The sequence below is a fragment of the Amia ocellicauda genome, chromosome 15, assembly GCF_036373705.1.
Source record: "Amia ocellicauda isolate fAmiCal2 chromosome 15, fAmiCal2.hap1, whole genome shotgun sequence".
Lineage (NCBI taxonomy): Eukaryota > Metazoa > Chordata > Actinopteri > Amiiformes > Amiidae > Amia > Amia ocellicauda.
In genome coordinates, this window is record NC_089864.1 from 8,178,597 (window position 1) to 8,200,091 (window position 21,495).

The 21,495-nt window shown below is 45.2% G+C and overlaps 1 protein-coding gene across 3 annotated transcripts in view; it reads right to left on the reverse strand.

Moving 5' to 3' along the window:
• LOC136771342 (protein PHTF2) overlaps positions 1-19,671 on the reverse strand; it is a 53,793-nt gene extending 34,122 nt beyond the window's left edge. Inside the window, exons 1-2 of one of the 3 annotated variants that reach the window (XM_066723593.1) lie at positions 19,489-19,671; positions 158-238 (exon numbers count right to left, since the gene is read on the reverse strand). In XM_066723593.1, the coding sequence (XP_066579690.1) occupies positions 158-202 (45 nt within the window). In that variant the 5' untranslated portion in view covers positions 203-238; positions 19,489-19,671. Of the gene's footprint in view, positions 1-157; positions 313-19,488 lie in introns of those variants that run through there. The other 2 variants (XM_066723595.1, XM_066723594.1) reach the window with 2 other exon arrangements.
• Positions 19,672-21,495: the final 1,824 nt, after the last annotated feature.

Below are 21,495 nucleotides of genomic sequence, written 5' to 3' on the forward strand. Positions count from 1 at the left end.
TGCTAAACTAGCTTTTCTGTGAACAATTAATAGAAAAGTACCAGAATGTAAAGTTCTAGAATGCCTGCATGCCTTTTTAAACAGTTTACCCCAGGAAGGAATGGAAAATAAACAGTTAAAAGGTTAAGGTTCAACACACAAAGGAAATCAAACTTACCTTCTTCTGGTACCAGACTACAGCATCTCTGACTTTGGACGCCATTTACTTGCCAAGGATCACCACACTGGTCATTTTAAGCTGAAAAACCAAGGGAAACAACAGACATGTTTGCATTACACTTCTCACTCAAGCACACTCCTGTCAGCTCTTTAAATACTCGCCTTACCTGCTCGGCAGGTGAGCCCTCTCCGATATCGCACACCCCTTTATTAATACTGAAGGATGTGTCGTAGGCAAGGCAGCCAGCCTGCTGTAATGACACACCACGGATCCCTCACCCGGAGGGGAAACATTGTGGCTTACTTGTCAGGACTAGTATGCAAATTCTCAAACTACTGTATAAAAATATATATTTCCTATTCAGTCACTCACTCTCACTGTTAAAGCACAGATTTGTTTATCAGAATTTAGGCTTGATGGGGGGCTGTGGCACTTTCTAGAGTCCAATTCTCACCTTCACCGTGCTTGACTGAGACCGTAATTCTGAGTCTGTGACACATGCAGTTATTGGTCTGCTTGTCTGTACAGTTTTGGCTGCCCAACAAAATATTTTAGAAGATTCATGCTATGAATGAACACTGGGAGTGTGTCAGCATTATTTCTCTGGAGTGACACTGATTCACCATTATAAAACGCATGCTAACACAGAGAGAAAGCCAAACAATAGGGGCAGCAGGCCAAGTCTGCAGCTCGAATGCACATGCAGTTCATTTGGAAGAGCCATAGAGAAAATTATTGGCTTTGATGGACAAAAACAAGGCCCTTCCCTAAACGCCAGCCTGCATGCGGGTATAACGACAGCAAAACAAACGCAGCATCCCGTTACAGCATGGGCAATATCAGTTAATGCCATTTACAGCAAACCACCTTAACCGCACCAATAGAAAATGGCGTTTGACGTATACAGTGGCGTGCCAACCCCGTGCCAACAATAACAGCACATGTGCTATAAAGGGCATCCCTGTCACAGCGCATTAACCCTGTTAAGACCCACCCAGCTTTACTCTTTATTACTAAATAATAATTATAATAAAAGATCCATTCCTGTTAAGTGTGTTCCTTTTTTGACGCAGATTGTTTGTTTAACAGCAGTTGCCTTTGACCTGCCTGTCGTGCTGCAGAGCAGAGGGGTGTAGCAAAGACACTCACTGTCGACATCACTGTGGATAACTGAGCAAAGAAAATGTTTCTTTTCAGCAAGTGAGTGACCCGATCCAATCCACTGATAACTGTGGTGAATTGAGCTCAAGTAAATTGGGAAGATGGAGAAATGAGACAGAACAACCAGAAATAGACTAAGTTTACAGTAAAGTGAGAATTATTGGTCACAAATTACTAAACTTGCGAAAATCAATTCTCAAAGAGACGACAGCCGAAGAAGCGGCAGTGCAAGTGTTAGTAACCGATTCTACAGGTCAGCGGGGTCACCCTCCAAAACCACCGCTGTGCTTGCGGCCTCTGCAGCACTCCTCCCTCAGACACATCCCCCCTGCCAGCTTGCGATGGGCTACGGACCTCAGAAACAGAGCATTCGGCAAAACATATGACTCAAGAACGAATCTGTCTCATATTAAATTAATCATCCACACAGCCCCGCTGACGGAGCCCGTACTGCCTCCAGCTCCGTCGGGCAGCTCCCACCCAAGCCCTGCCCCCTCGTCACATCGTCACAAACACTGCACTGCCATCTGCGTGATGTTCCAGGTAGGGCTACATGAACAGCAGGCTTCAAAGAGCATAAAAGCGTGATAAAATGCTTTGACATTACCAGTCACTATGGAATAGTCAGATGCCGCCAAAGAATACGTTGATATCAACCAGAACAACATTTAATATTGAGCAATATTAAACTACAAATGTGTAAGGAGATTTAAAATGTAGGCTAACTAGACTGACCACTGTGAAAGGGCAGAAAGTTGTAGTAACTTCTAAAGCAGGATTGGATGCACCTTTGAAATAATTTGCCATGTGTGGGCAGGTCACAATTTTGATTGGGTTTGATTGGGCTAAAGTCAATTAAAATAACCTACCAACATGGCATTATCTGCCCGGCAAGATGCACTGCAGAAGTGAGCACATTGATATTAGCATGCATCTAACTATGAACAGCCATGGAATCAATGCTCTTTTTGGAGTTGCCTCCCACGTTCCCAAAACCCATCCGTCAGCAATATCATGGGAATAAAAGGGACTGACCTTATAAATCTCTATTCTGCTTCCTGGGAAACACAGTGTGCAGCATAACGCTAGATCACCGTGCCTTCTGGGTTTCTTCTCCCTGAAGAGCAATAAACGCTCTGACACAGAGATAAGCCGTGTACAGATACGCTGCGCGGGATCATGTCCAAAAACCAAGGAACCGAGGAATTATCACATGATATTTTTGACATGCTGGGAATTGCATTTCCATGAAAGACATAAAGGTCTTCAATAACAGAGTATGTCTTCCCTTACTCTTTTCAGTCACAATTTACAAAACAAACTGGTGGCTAGTTTAATTAATCCGCACCCCAGGGACAGTGTGGATCTCAGTAACATTTGTTGGATTTCCAGTCAGCACAGACTTGGACAGATTGACATGATAAATATCCACTTCCTCCTCCCCGACCAAAATCCATGGGAAGATTATTCTGAGCAGCTCCATAAAACTCAGCGAGTGTGTCTGTGACTATATTACAACATCGAATCGCACAGAAGACAGCAATTTCTCCCATGATTATCCTATAGACTATTCATCGGTGCCACTTGGCTACTCCCTGAAGCATAGACCTAACAAACAAAAAACAGCCTCTTTCTGGTTACACTTAAGATGCAAAGACAAGAGAACATCCTCCCATGAATCAATTAAAAAGTGCTGTAAAGGCCTTCCGGTGACTTTTTGTTATAAAATTGTTATTGACTCCTGTTCTAATGAAAATCTTAGTGACTGTTTTGAAGGGATTGGTATAAATCGCACACATGTAGATCACTCTGAACACCACCAGCATTTTGCAGATTGTGTTGCCAATATTTTGTAGGTACTTTTCAGACTCTATTAACCCAAGCTGTCCCACTAACCGCTTGGGGGTGAGGGAGTGCAACGGACAAGGAACATAAAAAGACAAACATTCAAAACAAGCTAATATTAGTAACCTTTCAAGCGTCTCCAAAAGCTTTCATTTTCCAACGAGGCCACTGTCTGGACACCCTTCTTACCCACTAAGCCAGAAAGTCTGAATATGATTGTTTAGTCATTCAAACACAGAAGAGGAAACCAGGAGGTGAGAGACAGTCTACCGTGAAAACGCGTCTCTTCGTTTTTCAGTTTCTCACAAGCGGGGATAACAAAACCACTTCAAATAAAAATGCAGGCTGCACTGAATGGCGCGAAGCACGGATGCCCGGCCACGACACTGTGTCTGAGACTCTCACAAGTGTACCTGGACTACGAATAATGTGTGTGAAACATCTGCACAGGATTTGTCCCTGATATTAACAGTTTAGGGCCTATATAAATCATTCTAGTAAGCAGGGATACTTAATATCACGTTCCATTGCACACTTATATGAACACTAAATTTGCTCACATAGATGGTCACATATTAAAGATATATTAAAGTCCCAATTAATTAATCAGTGCCAGTAAACTTGGAAACTTGGAGCAACTTGGAAACTAACACATGGCACTAACTAACACCCCTATCTCTCTGACTGTGTACTTAAGCTTACACTCTTACATTCACACCCTCAGGTCTGACAGAAACAAAAATAACTCCTGTATCAGGTTCTGTGGTTGTTTCTATAGACCCTCCCAGTCTGTGCAGTGCAACGTCTTCAACTGGTGTATAAATATCCAAACACGTCACTCACAAGTGTAACAAGCTCTAAAGCTGCACCTCTCAGTCCTGATCTCCTGACATCACCAGTGTTGATCTCCAACACTGATGGGAAAGGGAATCACACTGTGGACACAAAGCCCAACTCCTGACTTACAGAAAAATCACTAATATTCATAGCACGGTAGTAAGTTCCATTCGGCAGCAAGAGCATTAAACAGACAGAGAGAAATTAATTTTTATTATAGATTGTGCCAGCCATGACGTGTGCAGTATGGTGGCCCCCCCGTCACGGCCATTTGTTGTCTTTATGTAGGACATGTATTTGCCTGCAGGGCTTCGCACTAGAAAGTATGAATTGCTTTGCGAATCGATGCAAGAGATGAAAGATCAGACATACCATCAGGTTTACGTGACCCAGCAAACTTGTAGAGCAGCAGCAGCTTTGTGAAAAGCAACTATGCAGTGTGAACTTACACAATGGTTTCTCATGGCTACATCCCAGAATGAGTCCACAGTAGACCACCCCCTTAGACTTTACATTTAAGAGCTTCTCCACGTACAGCAGAGAAACAGCACTGCGGACAGTTTTAAGTACCACCTGCCAAATTCGACAGTAAGATCATTTGTTGCGAAATCAGTCCATCCCACACTGAGACAGGCATTGTTCATACCAGCACATATTCAAACCCACACATTGCAGTTTTACAGACGTTATGGTTCCTGCACCGATCTTATCCCAGTGCAGCGCATTATGGCTTCCATGTCACCGGCACTGTTTTGGAAATGTAGTGGTCAACCATTTTACCTACTAATATTGAGGTCTCACTGGAAGTCCACACCTAGCCTACGCATCGGGAGTTATTTTCACTTGAGAGATGACTCTTGCTTGTAAGTTTCCAAAACAGATTTACTAATGCAAACACAAAGAAAACCTTCACGGCAAAACACTAAGCAATAATTTTCCTACTCATTATGTACTTAGATGATTTCCTTACAATTTGCTTGCACCAAATCACGTCTAGACAGAGAGGATTTGCCTTATCACTGAATTCCACCCTCGCTTTGTGGATTTGTGCCGCGCAGCTGCGATGCTGGCACGGTCCACGGGCTCGATGAACTTTAAAACTCACTTTCTCGTGCCCAAAGGACGTTCAGGAAGCATGCACATTCTCAAAACAAAAACAAATAGATGAAAAGATCAAAATCTTTACAATATCTTAGTATCTGTTCTGGGTGTGTAGTAAAAAGACAATGAAAGCAAACCAACAAGTCCAACTTTCCAGACGATCTTTATTGTTTTAATTCTCCCCAATCCCCCTTTGGGTGTCTTCCATAGCTTTTGGTTAACAAAAAATTCACAAATGTCTGCCTGTGCATTATAAATAATCTTGATAACTACCCATATCGTGTAAAAATCCAAGATGCAGCATGGCCATTTCCTACAGAATCACCCTCCAAACAGCAGGGCACCAAACAGGTATCGTCCATTACAGGGTGATGAATGGATTCAAATAAATAGCATTAAAACCTCCCTAGTGTCTTGGCACACACAGCTGCAGCCAGGACTTGCAGGCCCATGGATATTAAGCACTGTACAGGCAGACAAAAGTGGCTCCACGTCACTTCTGAAGGGAATTCAGAGGTGTTGATGTGAAAAAAAATTAATTAAAAAGAAGATCATACAAAACTAATGAACAAGTCCTTGCACAGCTCCGTTATTTTCTATTTGAGCACAACTGAAAGCGAATAATTAATGGGTTAAACATCCGAAACGTTATAATGTGGAAGAGAACACAATTAATCCGAACCACCTTCTCTACTGAATCCATCACCTCCTCACTCACATCAGTCTCCCTCAGCAGCAGCATGTCCGGTCTAGCTTTTAACCAGGAATCGTTGAGTGCCAAATCTAAACAAGCAGTTACACATTTAAAAATAAAAAAGCCTACGTCATTGAAATCCATTCCACTTTGATATCATTCTCACCTTGATAAGTTACTCAGGCGAACCTACGAAGAAGAAAAACAACTCACAGTAGCATCAGTAAGACTCGAATCACACTTTCCTCCATAGTTCAAAAAGTAATAGATAATGCAGCAGATCTGTAGTCTAATATAAAGTCCACCGTACCTGACAGAAAGGTTAGTCCACAGAAGTGAGTCTTCCTGGACACAGCGGATGTAAAACAATACAGAAAGTAAAAGTCTACTCTTAAGTATTTTCAGAAAGCTCAATAGTCCTATCTTCTTGTGAACAGTATCTTGTTTCTGCAGAACATCATCTGAACCTGAAACTGTCCTCCCATAAATGTTTAAATAATCATAATAATAATAAATGCTGGATGATAATAATGTATATCAACAGCATAATGACAATACAGCATACTTCTTGTAAAGTATTCAAAATTCAGCTAAAAGTCTTAGCAGAGAAGGATTAGATATGGACTGGCACTGTTTTACTTGGACCAGACTCCATAATAATATGACACTGTGAGATTAGTGACCCACTTCTCAGAAAATGTGTGTAAATGATTTGAAAACTCAGACGATGTTTAGCCTGTACCCAATAAAAAAACTGGATTATTTTTTATTTTGTTTTCCTAAATAAGTGTTCCTAAACCAACGTGAAATAATTAAACAAAGTCACTTTACTGCAGTTCACAAAAATCCTAGTTTTTCCTTCATGAAACATTCAAAGAATTTGTTCAGTGCCAGGCCGTGCTGGGGTTATAGTGGGAGCAGCCTCTGTGTACACATATCCCTGGCAACTCTCATATCACACAGAACTCCCTACATCTTGCAAGATTTCCCATGGTGCCACAAAATGCCGTGAAATCACCCGAACACAAAATGACAGTCTCCGCTACACTACAGAGCTCACACTGGCATCAGACTCACTGCCGCTGAAGGGAAAAAAACCCTATTAGGGTTAAGTCTGTAGAATCTGTTAATATATACTCCATTCCCTTTCGGATTACTGTAATTATGTAGCTTTCGTTTACGGTGCAAAAAAAAATTGGCCAACGACAGATTTTAAGAACCGTGTTTATGAAAATTGCCCCTATAAAAACAGTCATAAGGGACACTTACTTAAGACGTCCAAAGCCAAACCGGCCTAGGTCAGCCATGAGGGAATCAGAATGAATTCGGCTTGACGCCACCATTTTCAGGACAAATCCCAACAGTAAAATGGGAGGTTAAAGGGCTGGAGAGTGTGCCAAGCAGTGACAATCTTAAACCACGACATATGCCTCGGACATTTGTTTGACACGCTGCTCCTTTATACAGCAGTGCAGCGCTTTTCCGCTTTCTTCCGAGGAGAGAAGACAAAAAAAGAATAAAGACAGAAAGAAAGAACGCACTGATCCACAGCACCACCTCATCCCTCACGGCCCGTGAAGTAAACTAAAAAGGCCCTCAATAATAGATGCACACGCATCCTCGTTCAGAGCCTCAGTGGAGCTAAAGTAGGTCAAGTACGAGGAACTAAACACGGGGACCAGATCTAGCTGCCACGGATTCCGACAGAAACGCTGGCAGGCGAGCGGGAGACAAAAATAGACCTTTACTGCCGTCCCCGACTCCAGCGTTCGCAGCTCAGAGCCGCGGCCGGATTTGCTGCGAGCAGATAACAGTGCATCTAGGAAATATCCACATGTTTATGCTCTATAAATACGAGCTGTGGAAAGAATGATAAAGAGGTCTAATGGGATTACCTCCCATTTCACATGGGAAGGCAGGCGGACGTCGTTGGAAGCGGCTTTCACAGGAGCTCAGAGATTTTATTTTTAAAGGGAGCAGATGCACAATATCCCCCCCTTTTGGCTTTTGCTACAAATCTTTCAATCACAATGCTGCCTTCCTGAAGAGATCACTTTGCACCGAACTGAAGAAGAGAATAACACTGTCCCTTTACAAATGTACAAACTTGATCACATTTTTTGCTGCACAATATCACCAAACCTTCATTTGACCCCTTCTAGCGTTACTCCACCATCTCTCTCCTTTTATTCTCAGATCAGAAAAGCTCAGATGCAGATATAATCTCGATCAGGATGGCTTGGTGCCGGTTCGAAGTGGCTGCAGTGTCTTCCTTGTTAGATCACAGCTCTCCCTGGGCTTTAAAACAGTGACATGAAGCTGTATCCCACGGGAAACTGCTGGTGTAGACATGGCTATAGTCCAAGACTGCTCAAACATAAGACTCCTTCTGTACTCAGTGTGGAAGGGCACTTAAAAACTAAAAAAAGGTATCACTATCACGGCAGTACAAACAGTACAGTGTCTCACAGGACTCCAGCTGTAGAATTAACAATGGCTTGAGGGAAAACATGTTTCAAGATAAAAGAAATCCTGAAAAGTGGAATACCGAGCTCATTGTTGGGTAAGAAATGCATTAGATCTGTAAACAAAGCCTCTTCGCGCTTATACTTATGAGGAAGCTATCGAACGGATCCCAAGAGACTGAAAAAAGATTTAGCAGACAACCACATAATATAAGAGAAGCTATCGATAAGTGGAAACATCTTGGGGAGGCCTTCAACAGTGGATCAGCAGGCAGATGATGATACACACACACACACACACAAATATTAGCCCAATCGTCACTACTTTAACTGCTCTTCAGCACTGAATACATTAACTCTTTCTACCCTCCAGTCTCGTTAATGTATCTGTTTCCCACCACCTCTTGTTTAAGGATGTGGCCAATAAGAGGAAACCAAATTCTATCAGTTCCCAGAAGGGCAGACCACAGGTGCGTGCCTCTATATAAAACATATGCCAAGTGTTCAGCACCTAGATGACAGAAAGAGGAAAAGTGCATGATCCAACAACACCACGGAGCGAAGGATGGACACGACACAGTATTTTTAGGATGCTGCGGATAAACTGCGGAGATTTCAAATCGCTGTCTGCTTGTAAACATCTTAATTGTTATTCGTCTGAGCCCTTCAGAAGATGTGTGACTTCAGGTTTGGAAAATTACTTCTGAAGTGGAACGTCTCTATCTTTTTCTCCCATAAAAACATACCTTAGAGAATTCAGCACCAGTACAATACATGCATGGACGGTTTGAGGCATGAAGGCAAGCTGCTCAAGTACACATGACCTCAGACAGGTATACGGGAGCCGTATTGTTGGCTCACGCCCCACTGGCTTCACTCATGCACACAAACAGTGCTGAGCAAACGGGAGACGGGACTCATCTCATGCCATCTTGATGCCGTCACCATGGCAAATACATCCCCAGACTTTTATTCACCGGCTACCTTGACAAGCAGTCTGTCTAGAGGCAGTTCAGAGGAGAGCAACCAGACTTATTCCAGGTCTGCTCTCACCAGTTTCTCCTCCTACCTCAGCGACCGGACCTACCAAGTGACATGGCGAGGTTCCACATCCACCCCCCAACCTCGCCTCACAGGCGTACTCCAAGGCTCTGTCCTGGGCCCGCTTCTGTTCTCTCTCTACACTCGCTCCCTGGGCCCCCTCATCGCATCTCATGGTTTCTCCTACCACTTCTACGCTGATGATGACAGGAAGATCTGGGCTTTTCCCTCCTCTGACCCTCTCATCCCCTCTCGCATCTCTTCCTGCTTGTCTGGTATCTCCGCCTGGATGCACTCACACCACCTCAAGCTCAACCTCTCCAAATCAGATCTCCTTTTTTTGCCCCCTCTTCCTCACTTTCTGCTGATCTCTCCATCTCAATTCCCCTGGAAACTCTCCCTGTTCCTCTGCTACGAACCTAGGAGTCTCCCTCGATCCTGCGCTCTCCTACACCCAGCACATCACCACACTGACACGCACCTGCAGATTCTTCCTGAGCAACATACGCCGAATCCATCCATTCCTCACCGACTACTCGGTGTACAGTTCTGGGCTTCACACTTCAAGAAAGATATCGCTGCTCTAGAGGCAGTTCAGAGGAGAGCAACCAGACTTATTCCAGGTCTGAAGGGAATGTCCTACTGAGAGACTGAGGAACTGAACCTTTTCACCCTGGAACAGAGGAGACTACGTGGGGACTTGATCCAAGTCTTCAAAATCATGAAAGGCATCGACCACATCAAACCAGAGGAGCTTTTCCAGATCAGCAGGGACACACGCACCCGGGGACACAAATGGAAATTGGGCTTCAAGGCATTCAAGACAGAAAACAGGAGACACTTCTTCACACAGAGAGGCGTCACAATCTGAACAAACTCCCCAGCGATGTGGCTGAAGAGACAATTTGGGAACATTCAAAAACAGACTGGATAGGATCCTTGATCACTCAGTTATTAATGGACACCAAATGAGCACGACGGGGCGAATGGCCTCCTCTCGATTGTACACTTAATGTTCTTATGTCTTCAGGTGTGTAAAACTAGAGACAATACACTGTTTTTATTGTTAACATTTTGAATGTTGTGTTGTGGCATTGTGAGGTCAATTTTCCATATAAAGGTGTGAATGCTATTCCCCTAGGTATTGTTACTAGTAAACATGAAAATATATTATCATTTAGGCTAGTTATTACTCATAAACTACAATGAAGGGTTGTCAGAATATAATTCATATCAGCACCAAGGGTGGAGCAACCAAAAAGGCTTTACAGTAACCGCCCTAACACAGATACACTGACTAGTGTCGAGTAAATTGTGATTTCCAAAATAAGGTGGTTCAGTATTTTCACAAGAGCTGAAAGAGCCCGAGTCAAAAAGAACAAACATCATCTTAATTCCTGTCCGTCAGAGCGCGCAGCAACGAGAGACGTATAAAGTGCGTCTGTGCCCCATTCCCTGCAGTCTGCCAGACCGCAGCGTGTTATTTTTATCGCCCGGAAGAGGAAGTCAGTTCAGTGCAAAAGAAAATATCGTGTCCTCCATAACACTCGAGTTTTAGAAGCTGTATTTTCAAATGAACAAGAGTCAGAATAAGATCAGAGCTTATGATGGCGATATAGAACATGTTAGCTAGATAACAGAGCAACTGTGATAGGGCCATTAACAGTCACCATCTTTCTGCACAGTATACACACACACGCACACGCATGCAGTCAGTTAATTTCAGTTAATGAATGTTTGATACATGAGAATTAACAATGCTCAAGGTTAGAGCAGAAACAGAACAAAGTATTCAGCATCTGCTTTGTTTATTATTGTTATTAAGAGTGTGACTAAACATGGCAATACACAGACACACACATTTCAACAGTCCTCTAAACACAACAACTAGGTTTCTGCGTGTAGACTATTAATGATCTGTAACCCTAGAGCACCATTCATATTTAATGAGTGCATTGGATTACTTTCAGAAACGTACTTCCCTTTCCAAAAATAAGTTAATTAGAGGTATACTTCTGTAGTGTACTTTAAGTACATGAAGTACAGATGACTACATTTCTGAAGTATACTTTCAATATGATAACTGCGGGCTTACACTTCTATATCTTAAACTGCATACTGCTTTAGTCATTTAGAATAAAGTGTAATAGTAAGTAGTACTGCCAACTCAGGATGAATAAAAAAGTGTACATTTAGTTCAACTGTATGCTTAAATACTGTACTTATCTGTGCTTCTTTTTCTGTTAGGGATGTCACACAACCAGAGGCAGAAATAAACGATAGCAGAAGCACACATGCGAGAGAGAAATCCGATCCTGCCTCAGATCTGTGGAGATCATGCCACCCTCCGCCAGGGATAGCTATTGGAAAGCAGAACACGCTTGAAAAAAAAAAGCATGTATATAATAACCTAACCACTACATTCTCCGGGATGTTTTTAGAGGAAGCTGTGAGGACACCAGGCTGTCCCCGGGCCGACGGGTTTGGAAAACTCTGGACTGACGTACGAGAGGCAGTAGATGCCAAGAGCTGAGGATGTTCTCCAATCACCCCCCGACATCGCACTGTAAAACAGCATCCACCAGGGAGCGGACACTCTCAGACACGAGCCGGGCCTCCGAGGAGACGCACGGCGGGGCCTCCCGGGGCCCAAGCGCTGCAGAACACATTCAGGAGCCCTTGGGGGAATGTCACTTAAATCCCTCATTCAATTAAATTACACGCACATAATAAAAAGACCCGCTAATTCGGCAAAGGCTGCCGACAGCCAACTTACAACATGTCAAGGGCTGCATTACCACAGATCTCTGAACCCAACTGATGTGCCAGTAAGACACCCAGATAATTCCCTCTGAGTTGCGCATCTAAAGGACCACTATCAACCCTTTAGATTCAGACAGATAACTGACATTGCTTGGGATGTTTTCGTTTAGTGACACCACTATAAGTCACACAATTGCAATAGTTGCATAGCTGCTGCAGAGTCATCCTGATCTACATGCAATGTTTTGGAACCAAAAGAGGAAGGCCAGCTACACAGATGTTCACAGACAATGAAAGCGTTGATAGAAAACAGGATTAAGTGCCTGTTACGAACTATTAACCAACAATTTAGGAGATATTGTATTACTAGCTTCATTTACACTCACTTAAAGGATTATTAGGAACACCTGTTCAATTTCTCATTAATGCAATTATCTAACCAGCCAATCACATGGCAGTTGCTTCAATGCATTTAGGGGTGTGGTCCTGGTCAACACAATCTCCTGAACTCCAAACTGAATGTCTGAATGGGAAAGAAAGGTGATTTAAGCAATTTTGAGCGTGGCATGGTTGTTGGTGCCAGACGGGCCGGTCTGAGTATTTCACAATCTGCTCAGTTACTGGGATTTTCACGCACAACCATTTCTAGGGTTTACAAAGAATGGTGTGAAAAGGGAAAAACATCCAGTATGCGGCAGTCCTGTGGGCGAAAATGCCTTGTTGATGCTAGAGGTCAGAGGAGAATGGGCCGACTGATTCAAGCTGATAGAAGAGCAACTTTGACTGAAATAACCACTCGTTACAACCGAGGTATGCAGCAAAGCATTTGTGAAGCCACAACACGTACAACCTTGAGGCGGATGGGCTACAACAGCAGAAGACCCCACCGGGTACCACTCATCTCCACTACAAATAGGAAAAAGAGGCTACAATTTGCATAAGCTCACCAAAATTGGACAGTTGAAGACTGGAAAAATGTTGCCTGGTCTGATGAGTCTCCATTTCTCTTGAGACATTCAGATGGTAGAGTCAGAATTTGGCGTAAACAGAATGAGAACATGGATCCATCATGCCTTGTTACCACTGTGCAGGCTGGTGGTGGTGGTGTAATGGTGTGGGGCATGTTTTCTTGGCACACTTTAGGCCCCTTAGTGCCAATTGGGCATCGTTTAAATGCCACGGCCTACCTGAGCATTGTTTCTGACCATGTCCATCCCTTTATGACCACCATGTACCCATCCTCTGATGGCTACTTCCAGCAGGATAATGCACCATGTCACAAAGGTCGAATCATTTCAAATTGGTTTCTTGAATAATGACAATGAGTTCACTGTACTAAACTGGCCCCCACAGTCACCAGATCTCAACCCAATAGAGCATCTTTGGGATGTGGTGGAACGGGAGCTTCGTGCCCTGGATGTGCATCCCACAAATCTCCATCAACTGCAAGATGCTATCCTATCAATATGGGCCAACATTTCTAAAGAATGCTTTCAGCACCTTGTTGAATCAATGCCACGTAGAATTAAGGCAGTTCTGAAGGCGAAAGGGGGTCAAACACAGTATTAGTATGGTGTTCCTAATAATCCTTTAGGTGAGTGTATATAACAAATACATAAATAAACTGAATACGCTAAATTAGTCGAGTCTGTCCTTGTAAGGAGCAAGAGCTGGCATCTCATAATGAATAGAGACTAGAGTATTATTATTTAAAAACACTTCTCTGCCTCAGGTTGAAACACGTAGCGATGAGATTCAGGACAGCAAACCCACACTAGTGCTCATCTTTAAGAGAGAGAGAGAGAGAGAGAGAGAGAGCCTGCAACTCCTCGAGGAAAACAGACCAATTAATCAACAGTTCACATCTACAGGGCCGACAGGAACGCATTCCCTGCGCGGCAGTGGTGCAGGAAATCGACATCACACAGCCCCCCACATCCCCGCCCCCCGGCTGCTCGGTGCCACCAAGAGAGGACCACACTCCCGGCCCTACAGATCTCCCCGCTCACTTCCCGGAGACGGCAGCGCTCATAAAGCACTGTCTCCGGCGCACGGATGGTCTGCTCCAACTCAGGGGGATGTGTGTCTGCTGAGAACTCCCAGCAGGCTTCAGACGACGCTGTAGGCCTCGCCTTCCTGGGGATTATCCCACTACTCTTCCTGCCAGCACCCCAGGGTATTGGCTAAAGACTAAGCTACCTCTTTCCCAAAATACACTACACTGAAAAGCAGATCTATTTATTTCACTCACTAGCATGACCCAGCTGAATTGAGGGTTTGTGTCGGCCAGAGCAGGTAACAAAGCAGAGAGAACGGACAGGTTGGGAAACAGCTGTTTTTAAACATTAACATCTGATTCAACAGTCCAGAAAAACACATTTCCAGTTCAGTAGGCTAGGTTTTCCTTTTGACAGCATTGGATGAAAATCACCAGATTGGGTTCCACTTTAAAAATAACAAAACCAATATTAATAATAGAAAGAATACAAATAAACGTGGCCTGAGGAATATCTGACATTCCAGTGGCGAAGTAAAAGGCTGCCAATTATATTTAATTACAAGTGTAGAGCTCAAAGTAAGTGCAGTGAAGGGATAAAGTAACACAAACGACTAAATCTGCAAGCTTTGCACTCCGTCAGCACGCTGTGGTTTCCTGAGATACCCGACGGCTCTGAGGAGGCCGAGCAGAGCAGAGAGACAGAGTGTTCATTTGATCGTTTTTGGACGCTTCGACGGCGTCTAAAAAAAGACAGGCCTTTCATTCAACTCCTGCTTTTGGTTCGAGTTCGAGATCTCTTCTGCGCTGTCTGTTTCCGGTTTGTCCAACAACACTGTGCCTACGGTTAGTCTCTCGTGAGGGTCACACATCAGCCGTGCCACTCTGCGCTCGGGTACCGATAACTACAGTGCGTTTACATCGCTTTCTTCACACGTCCTGGGTGAGCGGGGGAATGCCGTGACAGAGCGTCCATATGAACAAGCCCAGACCCGTCGCACAGACATACACACCGATCCACCAGGAGAGTGACGCACAGACACAGACACCGGCGAAGCGATACACATACCGTAAGAGCGTAAGATGTACGGCTGACATAACAAGCACACAAAATTCATGAGGGTGTTGGCCTACTTCTGCACAACAACAACAACAAAAGCACAGTATAACGCCACATTTTGAATTTCATAACAGCCACCTAACGCACTAATGCTAAAAATACATTTCAGGTCTCAAAGCCAGGGCTCTTGCGCTCTTAAAAGTACACGAGCCAAACTGTGTTTCATATATAACAGCGTTCCTTTGCAAGCAGACGGCCCCTCAAGTCTGGGGCTTTTGAAATGCGATCTCCCTGGTGCGTTTGCCCTTCGAGGACCAGCGTGGACTCCACACGGCACAAAACTGCAGCCTCCCCCTCCCCCAGGCTGAGGAAGAGACAAATAATATCACTCCTCATCCTCAGCAGCTCCACTCAGACACAGCCCGAGACGTGACGCGTCCGCGGTGAGTCAGCGGGACAATCCAAGAGTCCCGTGTCCGATCTGATGCATCGGGGAGCCACTGAATCACTACCGCGTGAATTACAGGGCCCGTGGCGGATTTTCAAACCCCTTCAATTTAAGGAAAAGGCAAACCAGGAGACACGGCACCTAGTCTAACTGCAGGCCAGCTGGTAGGCCTCGTTTGAAGGCCGTCTCCGGCACAGATTACCACACGGAGGTCGCAGCTGCGGGCCCACAGCTGCTGACGAGCCACAGATCATGCTCATAACTGTACGCCCCGCCAATAACGTCACACACGAACACACGTGACAGAATGCAGACATTGTTACAGGACTATGTTATCCAACAATTTGTGTTTTTTCCGGTGTGTTATTTTGTATTTTGCTTTTTCAGTGCTATCAAAATCGCCATCTGTGAATAGTTTAACTCTGATGGAAATTAATTGATAGATAAATAAATAAAACCAGGCACGTTGCTGTTTTGGCTGGATGAGATCCGGAACACATTCTGGGAAAACTCGTTGAAATTCAAGTTAATTCCCAGCTTGTCTGTCTGTGCTGTTCAGGAGGAATGTTTTCACCCTCCACGCAGTAACTAACAGGTGTCAGTTTTCCTTGCTGGACACTCTTTGACATCCCACAACTTTAGAAAAACATGCCTACTGCCAAAAATGTATAGTTTAGATTAGCTGGATTCCTGGATTGTGAAAATACAACAACAATAAAGTATCAACACATCCGGCACAATTGACAGATAAAGATAAAGTAGTTGAGAAGGAATGATGCTGTAGTAACTGCACACTTGTGGCAAACTTGCAAGACACCGAGTATAGCGCCTTTATGCAGACGTTGGAAAAGAAACCTGGTGAAAGTGTAGCATCAGGGAGACAGAGCTGCTCTCTGGATCCTATCAGTACGATGCTTCATCTTCTGAAGAGTGGATCTAACCACGGCACCAAGAGATTACGACTGACTTAAAACCCTGATCATAGGAGAGACAAAAGAGGTACAGAAACTGGGTGAAATTGAGCTCTTTCTTCACTATTACACCTGTGAAATAGCCTGCTTTTTAAAGGCAACAATGATTTGGGGAGTTCTGCTTGAAAGTAGGCTTTTTTATTTCCCCTTCCACTCTGGTCTTTTAGCAGCGGTGTCATGAACCGTGTAAACGCACTGGTCCCAGTAAACCGCCCACAAGAAAAGGAACCGCAAAAATGCATGAGAAACAAGCGAGTTTATCTTCCAGGTTTGCAGTCTCGTCAGGTGGTTCTCGCGGAGTCATCGGGATCACTGTTCCCGTTGGTTCGCTTGAACAAAACTAAATATTAAAAGCGAGGAGAGGCTGCACTCCAGCTCTGAGTCGTGCGAGAACAGACGCCCAGTCCTGAATCACCAGCTGACTGCTGCCCAGACTTGATGCGTGATTTCTGCATGCAGGGCTTGAAAGAGAGGATAATCCCTTCCAAACAGCATTACCCAACACTCAGTCGCCAGGAGGAAAACAAACAGCCTTCGACGGGCAGGTTGACATCACAAGCAAAACGTCAAGTTTCCACCGCTGACTCGAGTCCTAATAATAGGACGCCCGACTTAGGCTGAGACCGGATCTATTTAAGATCAGCTTTACCCAACTAAACCTTCTGTTTTTACCTTGTCTCTGTTTTTCGAATTGGGGAGAAATTGGTGAGCTGTCCAGGAATGACCCTAATTAGTGCCTTTAGGGATTTTCTCCTTCTGAAAGAATTTAAATGCTTTTAAACGACGTCCTTCTGTCTAGACTGGAGAGAACGTCCTCGGAGCTGCCCTGAAATTGAAGCGAGCGACAGAAGAGACGAGAATTCACCTCGCAACACTAACGTGCCGTATCATATCACTGAGTTACAGATGACTAGCCAATCTTTCATAGCTTCGTAGATGAGACTGCGGACAGGAAATGAGTTTGCTCAGTTCGGTCCTGCGCAGCTCGGCACAGTGCAAGACAAAATAAGGGGGGAAATGAATAATCCCTGCCGCGTGAGACTATTTTATCACTGGAGCAGGGCAGCTGGCGTATCGGGAGTTGTTCCAACCCATCAGAGTTCAGTCTCGCTCATGGAAAAAAGCGCTCAGATGTCCCTGTTGCCCGTCTCGCGCTTTTCTGTCCAAATAATCTCTGTATTTAGCCCGAGAGCCACACCTGAGGGCTGAGCCTCGACACACAACACAAGCACTGTTGCAGCAGGGGAAAAAATAAATCTCAAACACCAACCCGGCCGCACTGCGCTCCAGTCAGGGCTAAAGCCTCTTTCGTTCGCTTTAAGCCACGTGGTTTGTCTGTTTTGTTGTTGTGGTAGCTGTTCCAGATGCAGATGTGTGAGAAAGCAACAGACGTCCCCTACAAACCGGTACGGCTTACCGCAATTTACTAATTTCGCGTCGAGTTTAAACAGATGGGCGGCCCTGCCTGCCGATTCCCCTGTTGCGTTTCTCGTCGTCTCATGAAATACAGGAGGAAGGGAGGCGGGAGGGAGGGAGAGAAAGAATTAAAAAAATAATGAAGCGAATCAGTGGTGTCACACTCCTGTTGCCAGATTATGACTAATAGAATAAATGGGCTGTGAGCGAACAGGGGCTCTCTTGTGAACGCCGCTGGGGCTGCCAATAGCTAGTCTATTACAGCCGTCATCTTGAATGGCGAGGAAAGCAGTCAACAGCTGTGGACAAGGAGAGCTAGCGGGGGCCAGCAGTGAGGCAGGTGGGCCAGGGAAACCGTTTAAAAACACGACTGACCAACATTCAGGGGTGTATCTAACGGCCTGCGTTTAAAAAAGCACATCAGAAAGTTCAAGAACGGAGATATGGAAACAGCGTAGCACTGTGCAGAATCGAGCGCCGCCCTTGCAAAGGCCGTTGTCCAAGACTTGCATTCATGGCCGAAACAATCAAGGGGTTGATCCGCTCTTCCAAACGTTCGCTCTGGTCTGGATGAGACAGACGAGCTGTCAAACCGCAGGGCGACAGCACCGTGTAGAAAGCGAGGTGCCACTCCTGCCCAAACACAAATCCGACTGGCGGGCAATGCGGGCCAGAAACTGTAGACCTCTGAGGCAACAGAAAAGGAGAGCTGCAACCGGACAAAGTCACAAACTCAAGTGTCTGTATATTCAGCAGCCTGGCGGTTTTTCGGATTGACACAGAAAGCTGGACCCGGTGTGGCACAAGCTCTTCATATTGTCCCAGCCTGCTCATGCGTTCCTGGCATCGCGCGGTGTGTTTGCCAGCACCATATGACACAGGAATGGAAAGAAAGGAAGAAAGAAAACACACTTAAAACTACTTGAGCTATCAACAGTATGGAAAAGGTCATCTACAAGGAAACTGGTTTTCTCTGTGGAGACCGAAGACTGAATATTGTCCTCCACCACTAATGCAGGTTGTACACACTGGAGCACAAAGACAAAGTTGCTGTAAACCGTGCACACACACACAATCACAATGTGTCCTGAAGTCATGCCGAAGTGAGGCATGTTGGGCAGGACTGGCAGGGTTGTGCACAGACTCACGTCAACTGAAGCGCAGTTTTGACATGCAGTTGGGGTTTTAACGTGTTGACCCGCTCAGGTCAGTCCCCGGCGCGCAATAAAGGGGCACAAAACGGTTGCATGCACCGCCTGTCATCGGCTGGAGGAAGCACTGCCGTCTGCCGTGCATTTCCCATCCATGCACTCACCGGTGGCAGGTCGGCATCACTAACCCCCGCCACACACAGCCATAACGGGATGCCCAACTTTGCATGCAGCAGCACTGGTGCATCCCTGCTCATCTGCCGGACAGAGCCCGGGGGGGACAGAAAGGCAATCGTCCCCACTGCCACACACCAAACACGGCTGTGCGGAGCCGCGCACCCCGCTGCGGCGAGGATTCAAACCCCGGCTCGGCGCCTACCTCGATGGGTGTCCGGTGGCCCCAGCTCCGCGGTGTCGTCCAGGCAGATGATGGCTGATGTTGGGCTACTGATGGCTCTCTAATGTGCCCCACACGGCTCTCCTCTCTGTCTGACCTCCAATCGCTTTCCAAATACGAGCTCCTGGCTCTCCTCTCACCGTAGTGCGCCGAAGAGACGCGCAGGCGGGTTTGGCGTCAAATGATGCTGCGCAGCTGCAGACGCAGAGGCATTCAAACCGTGCGTGTTGCGTTATTGACTGCGAGGGCCCGGGCTGGACTGCAGCAGTAAACGCACAGAACTGCTCAGTTTGAATGATGGAAGCAGCAATTCCTGGGGACAGATGCTGTATATATGGATTCATATTTAAACTAGTTTGCAAAGGCTGTTAAATGATGTGCATTTGCAGTGGCGGTGTGTGCAACTGGTTTGCATTTATTTGGAAGATAACACAATCAAATATAATTGCCAGTGAAAGAAAGAGGTGGATGTTGGTGATTCTTTCGTGTTTTGTTGATTTGCTTGTTTTACTACGCGTCTCCCCTCTGTCACTCAGTTTTCACACTTTATACCGTGACACCAGAGCACTTCCTGATTCTTCTCTTTTGAATATGTGTTATTTTTGACTCAAAATGGTTGCCCACAGGTGCTGGTGAATGAATCCAGTCTTTCTGAGATGGTCTCTCGCTGGCAGGAGGGGCCACTATCAGAGATTAGGAGTATTTGTGTGTGTTTTCTCTCCGCTGGCTTAACTGCAGCTCTGAAACATTTAGACCGAATGGAAACAAGATTACGATCTGTCTCTGTGACCTCACAATGAAAATAAATGATAGTCTCCGGGAACGTATTTACACAAAACAAAAACACGATGAATCATTTAGCAATTGATTCTATTTTCTAGGAAGAGAGATCAGCCGAGTCATGTGTATTACTCACGGAGTGAAAACTGAATTTCTCATTTATAAGTGATTGAGCTTGACTATTGCATGGTATGTCTCTGCTATTGACACATCCGTCTGCTCTGGGCTCTTCCAGTTTTACAGGGAGGCCGTTCCGTCCTTTGACAAACAGGCCCTGCAGATCTCTGGCTGTCAGTTCGTTTGTGATGTCGAGATATGTATACAGGGTTGTGTCTGACTTTTGCTCTGAGCTTGAGGCAACATTTAGCAATAAACTGGACAAGCACTACCCTCTAGTGGCCCTTCTCTGGGATCCTGCTCCGAAGCAGGAGATCAGACACAAGAATGTTTCCACTTTTTAAAAGTTTAACACTGTGACAATTTCAATATAATGGATGGCAGCCATGTACTAGTGACTGCAGTTATAAATACACAGCTGTAACATAATAAACTCTAGTGTACTTATTGTAAAGTGGTGCAGGAACACAGTGTACAGTATTTAAAAGCCGTTACCCTCCCTCATACCAGCGCGGTAACTCATCTCTCGGGTCATTGTGTTTCACAGTTTGTACAGCCTGATTAAAATGCTCCACTGCTGGCCTGTTTTGTAGCTGTCCAATTAAAAGCCGAGAAAGCCTCAGAATCACGGTGTTGTCGTTTCATTTTCAGGTTTGTGTGGATGAGGGAACCGAGCAGCGCTCAGGTCACCTCAAAACCAGACAAATTAATTCCCCCCGGCAGAGGCAAGAGCGCAGCACTAAAATAATTGAGCGCTGCTTCCCCCCCGCCGGCTGTGTTCGAGGCCCCGTGATTGGAGACCTTAAAAGTAAGCATTGGACAAGTGGAGCATGATTTCAGAGCGCTCTTTAAAATGGTACGGGCCACTGAGAGGTCTCTGCTACTTAGAGACAAAATGAGAAATGGGAGAAGAAATGCATAGCTAGTTCGTGTGCCACTGCCAACAATCAGATCAGATCAGTGAAACTGCAGCCGTAAAAGCTCAAAACAACACCTAGATACTACAAGGCCTTGAAATATTGAGCACAAACACATCAGCTGCTGTTACCCAGCGATAAAGTAAGACACATCAGACAGATTCTGAGATGCTGT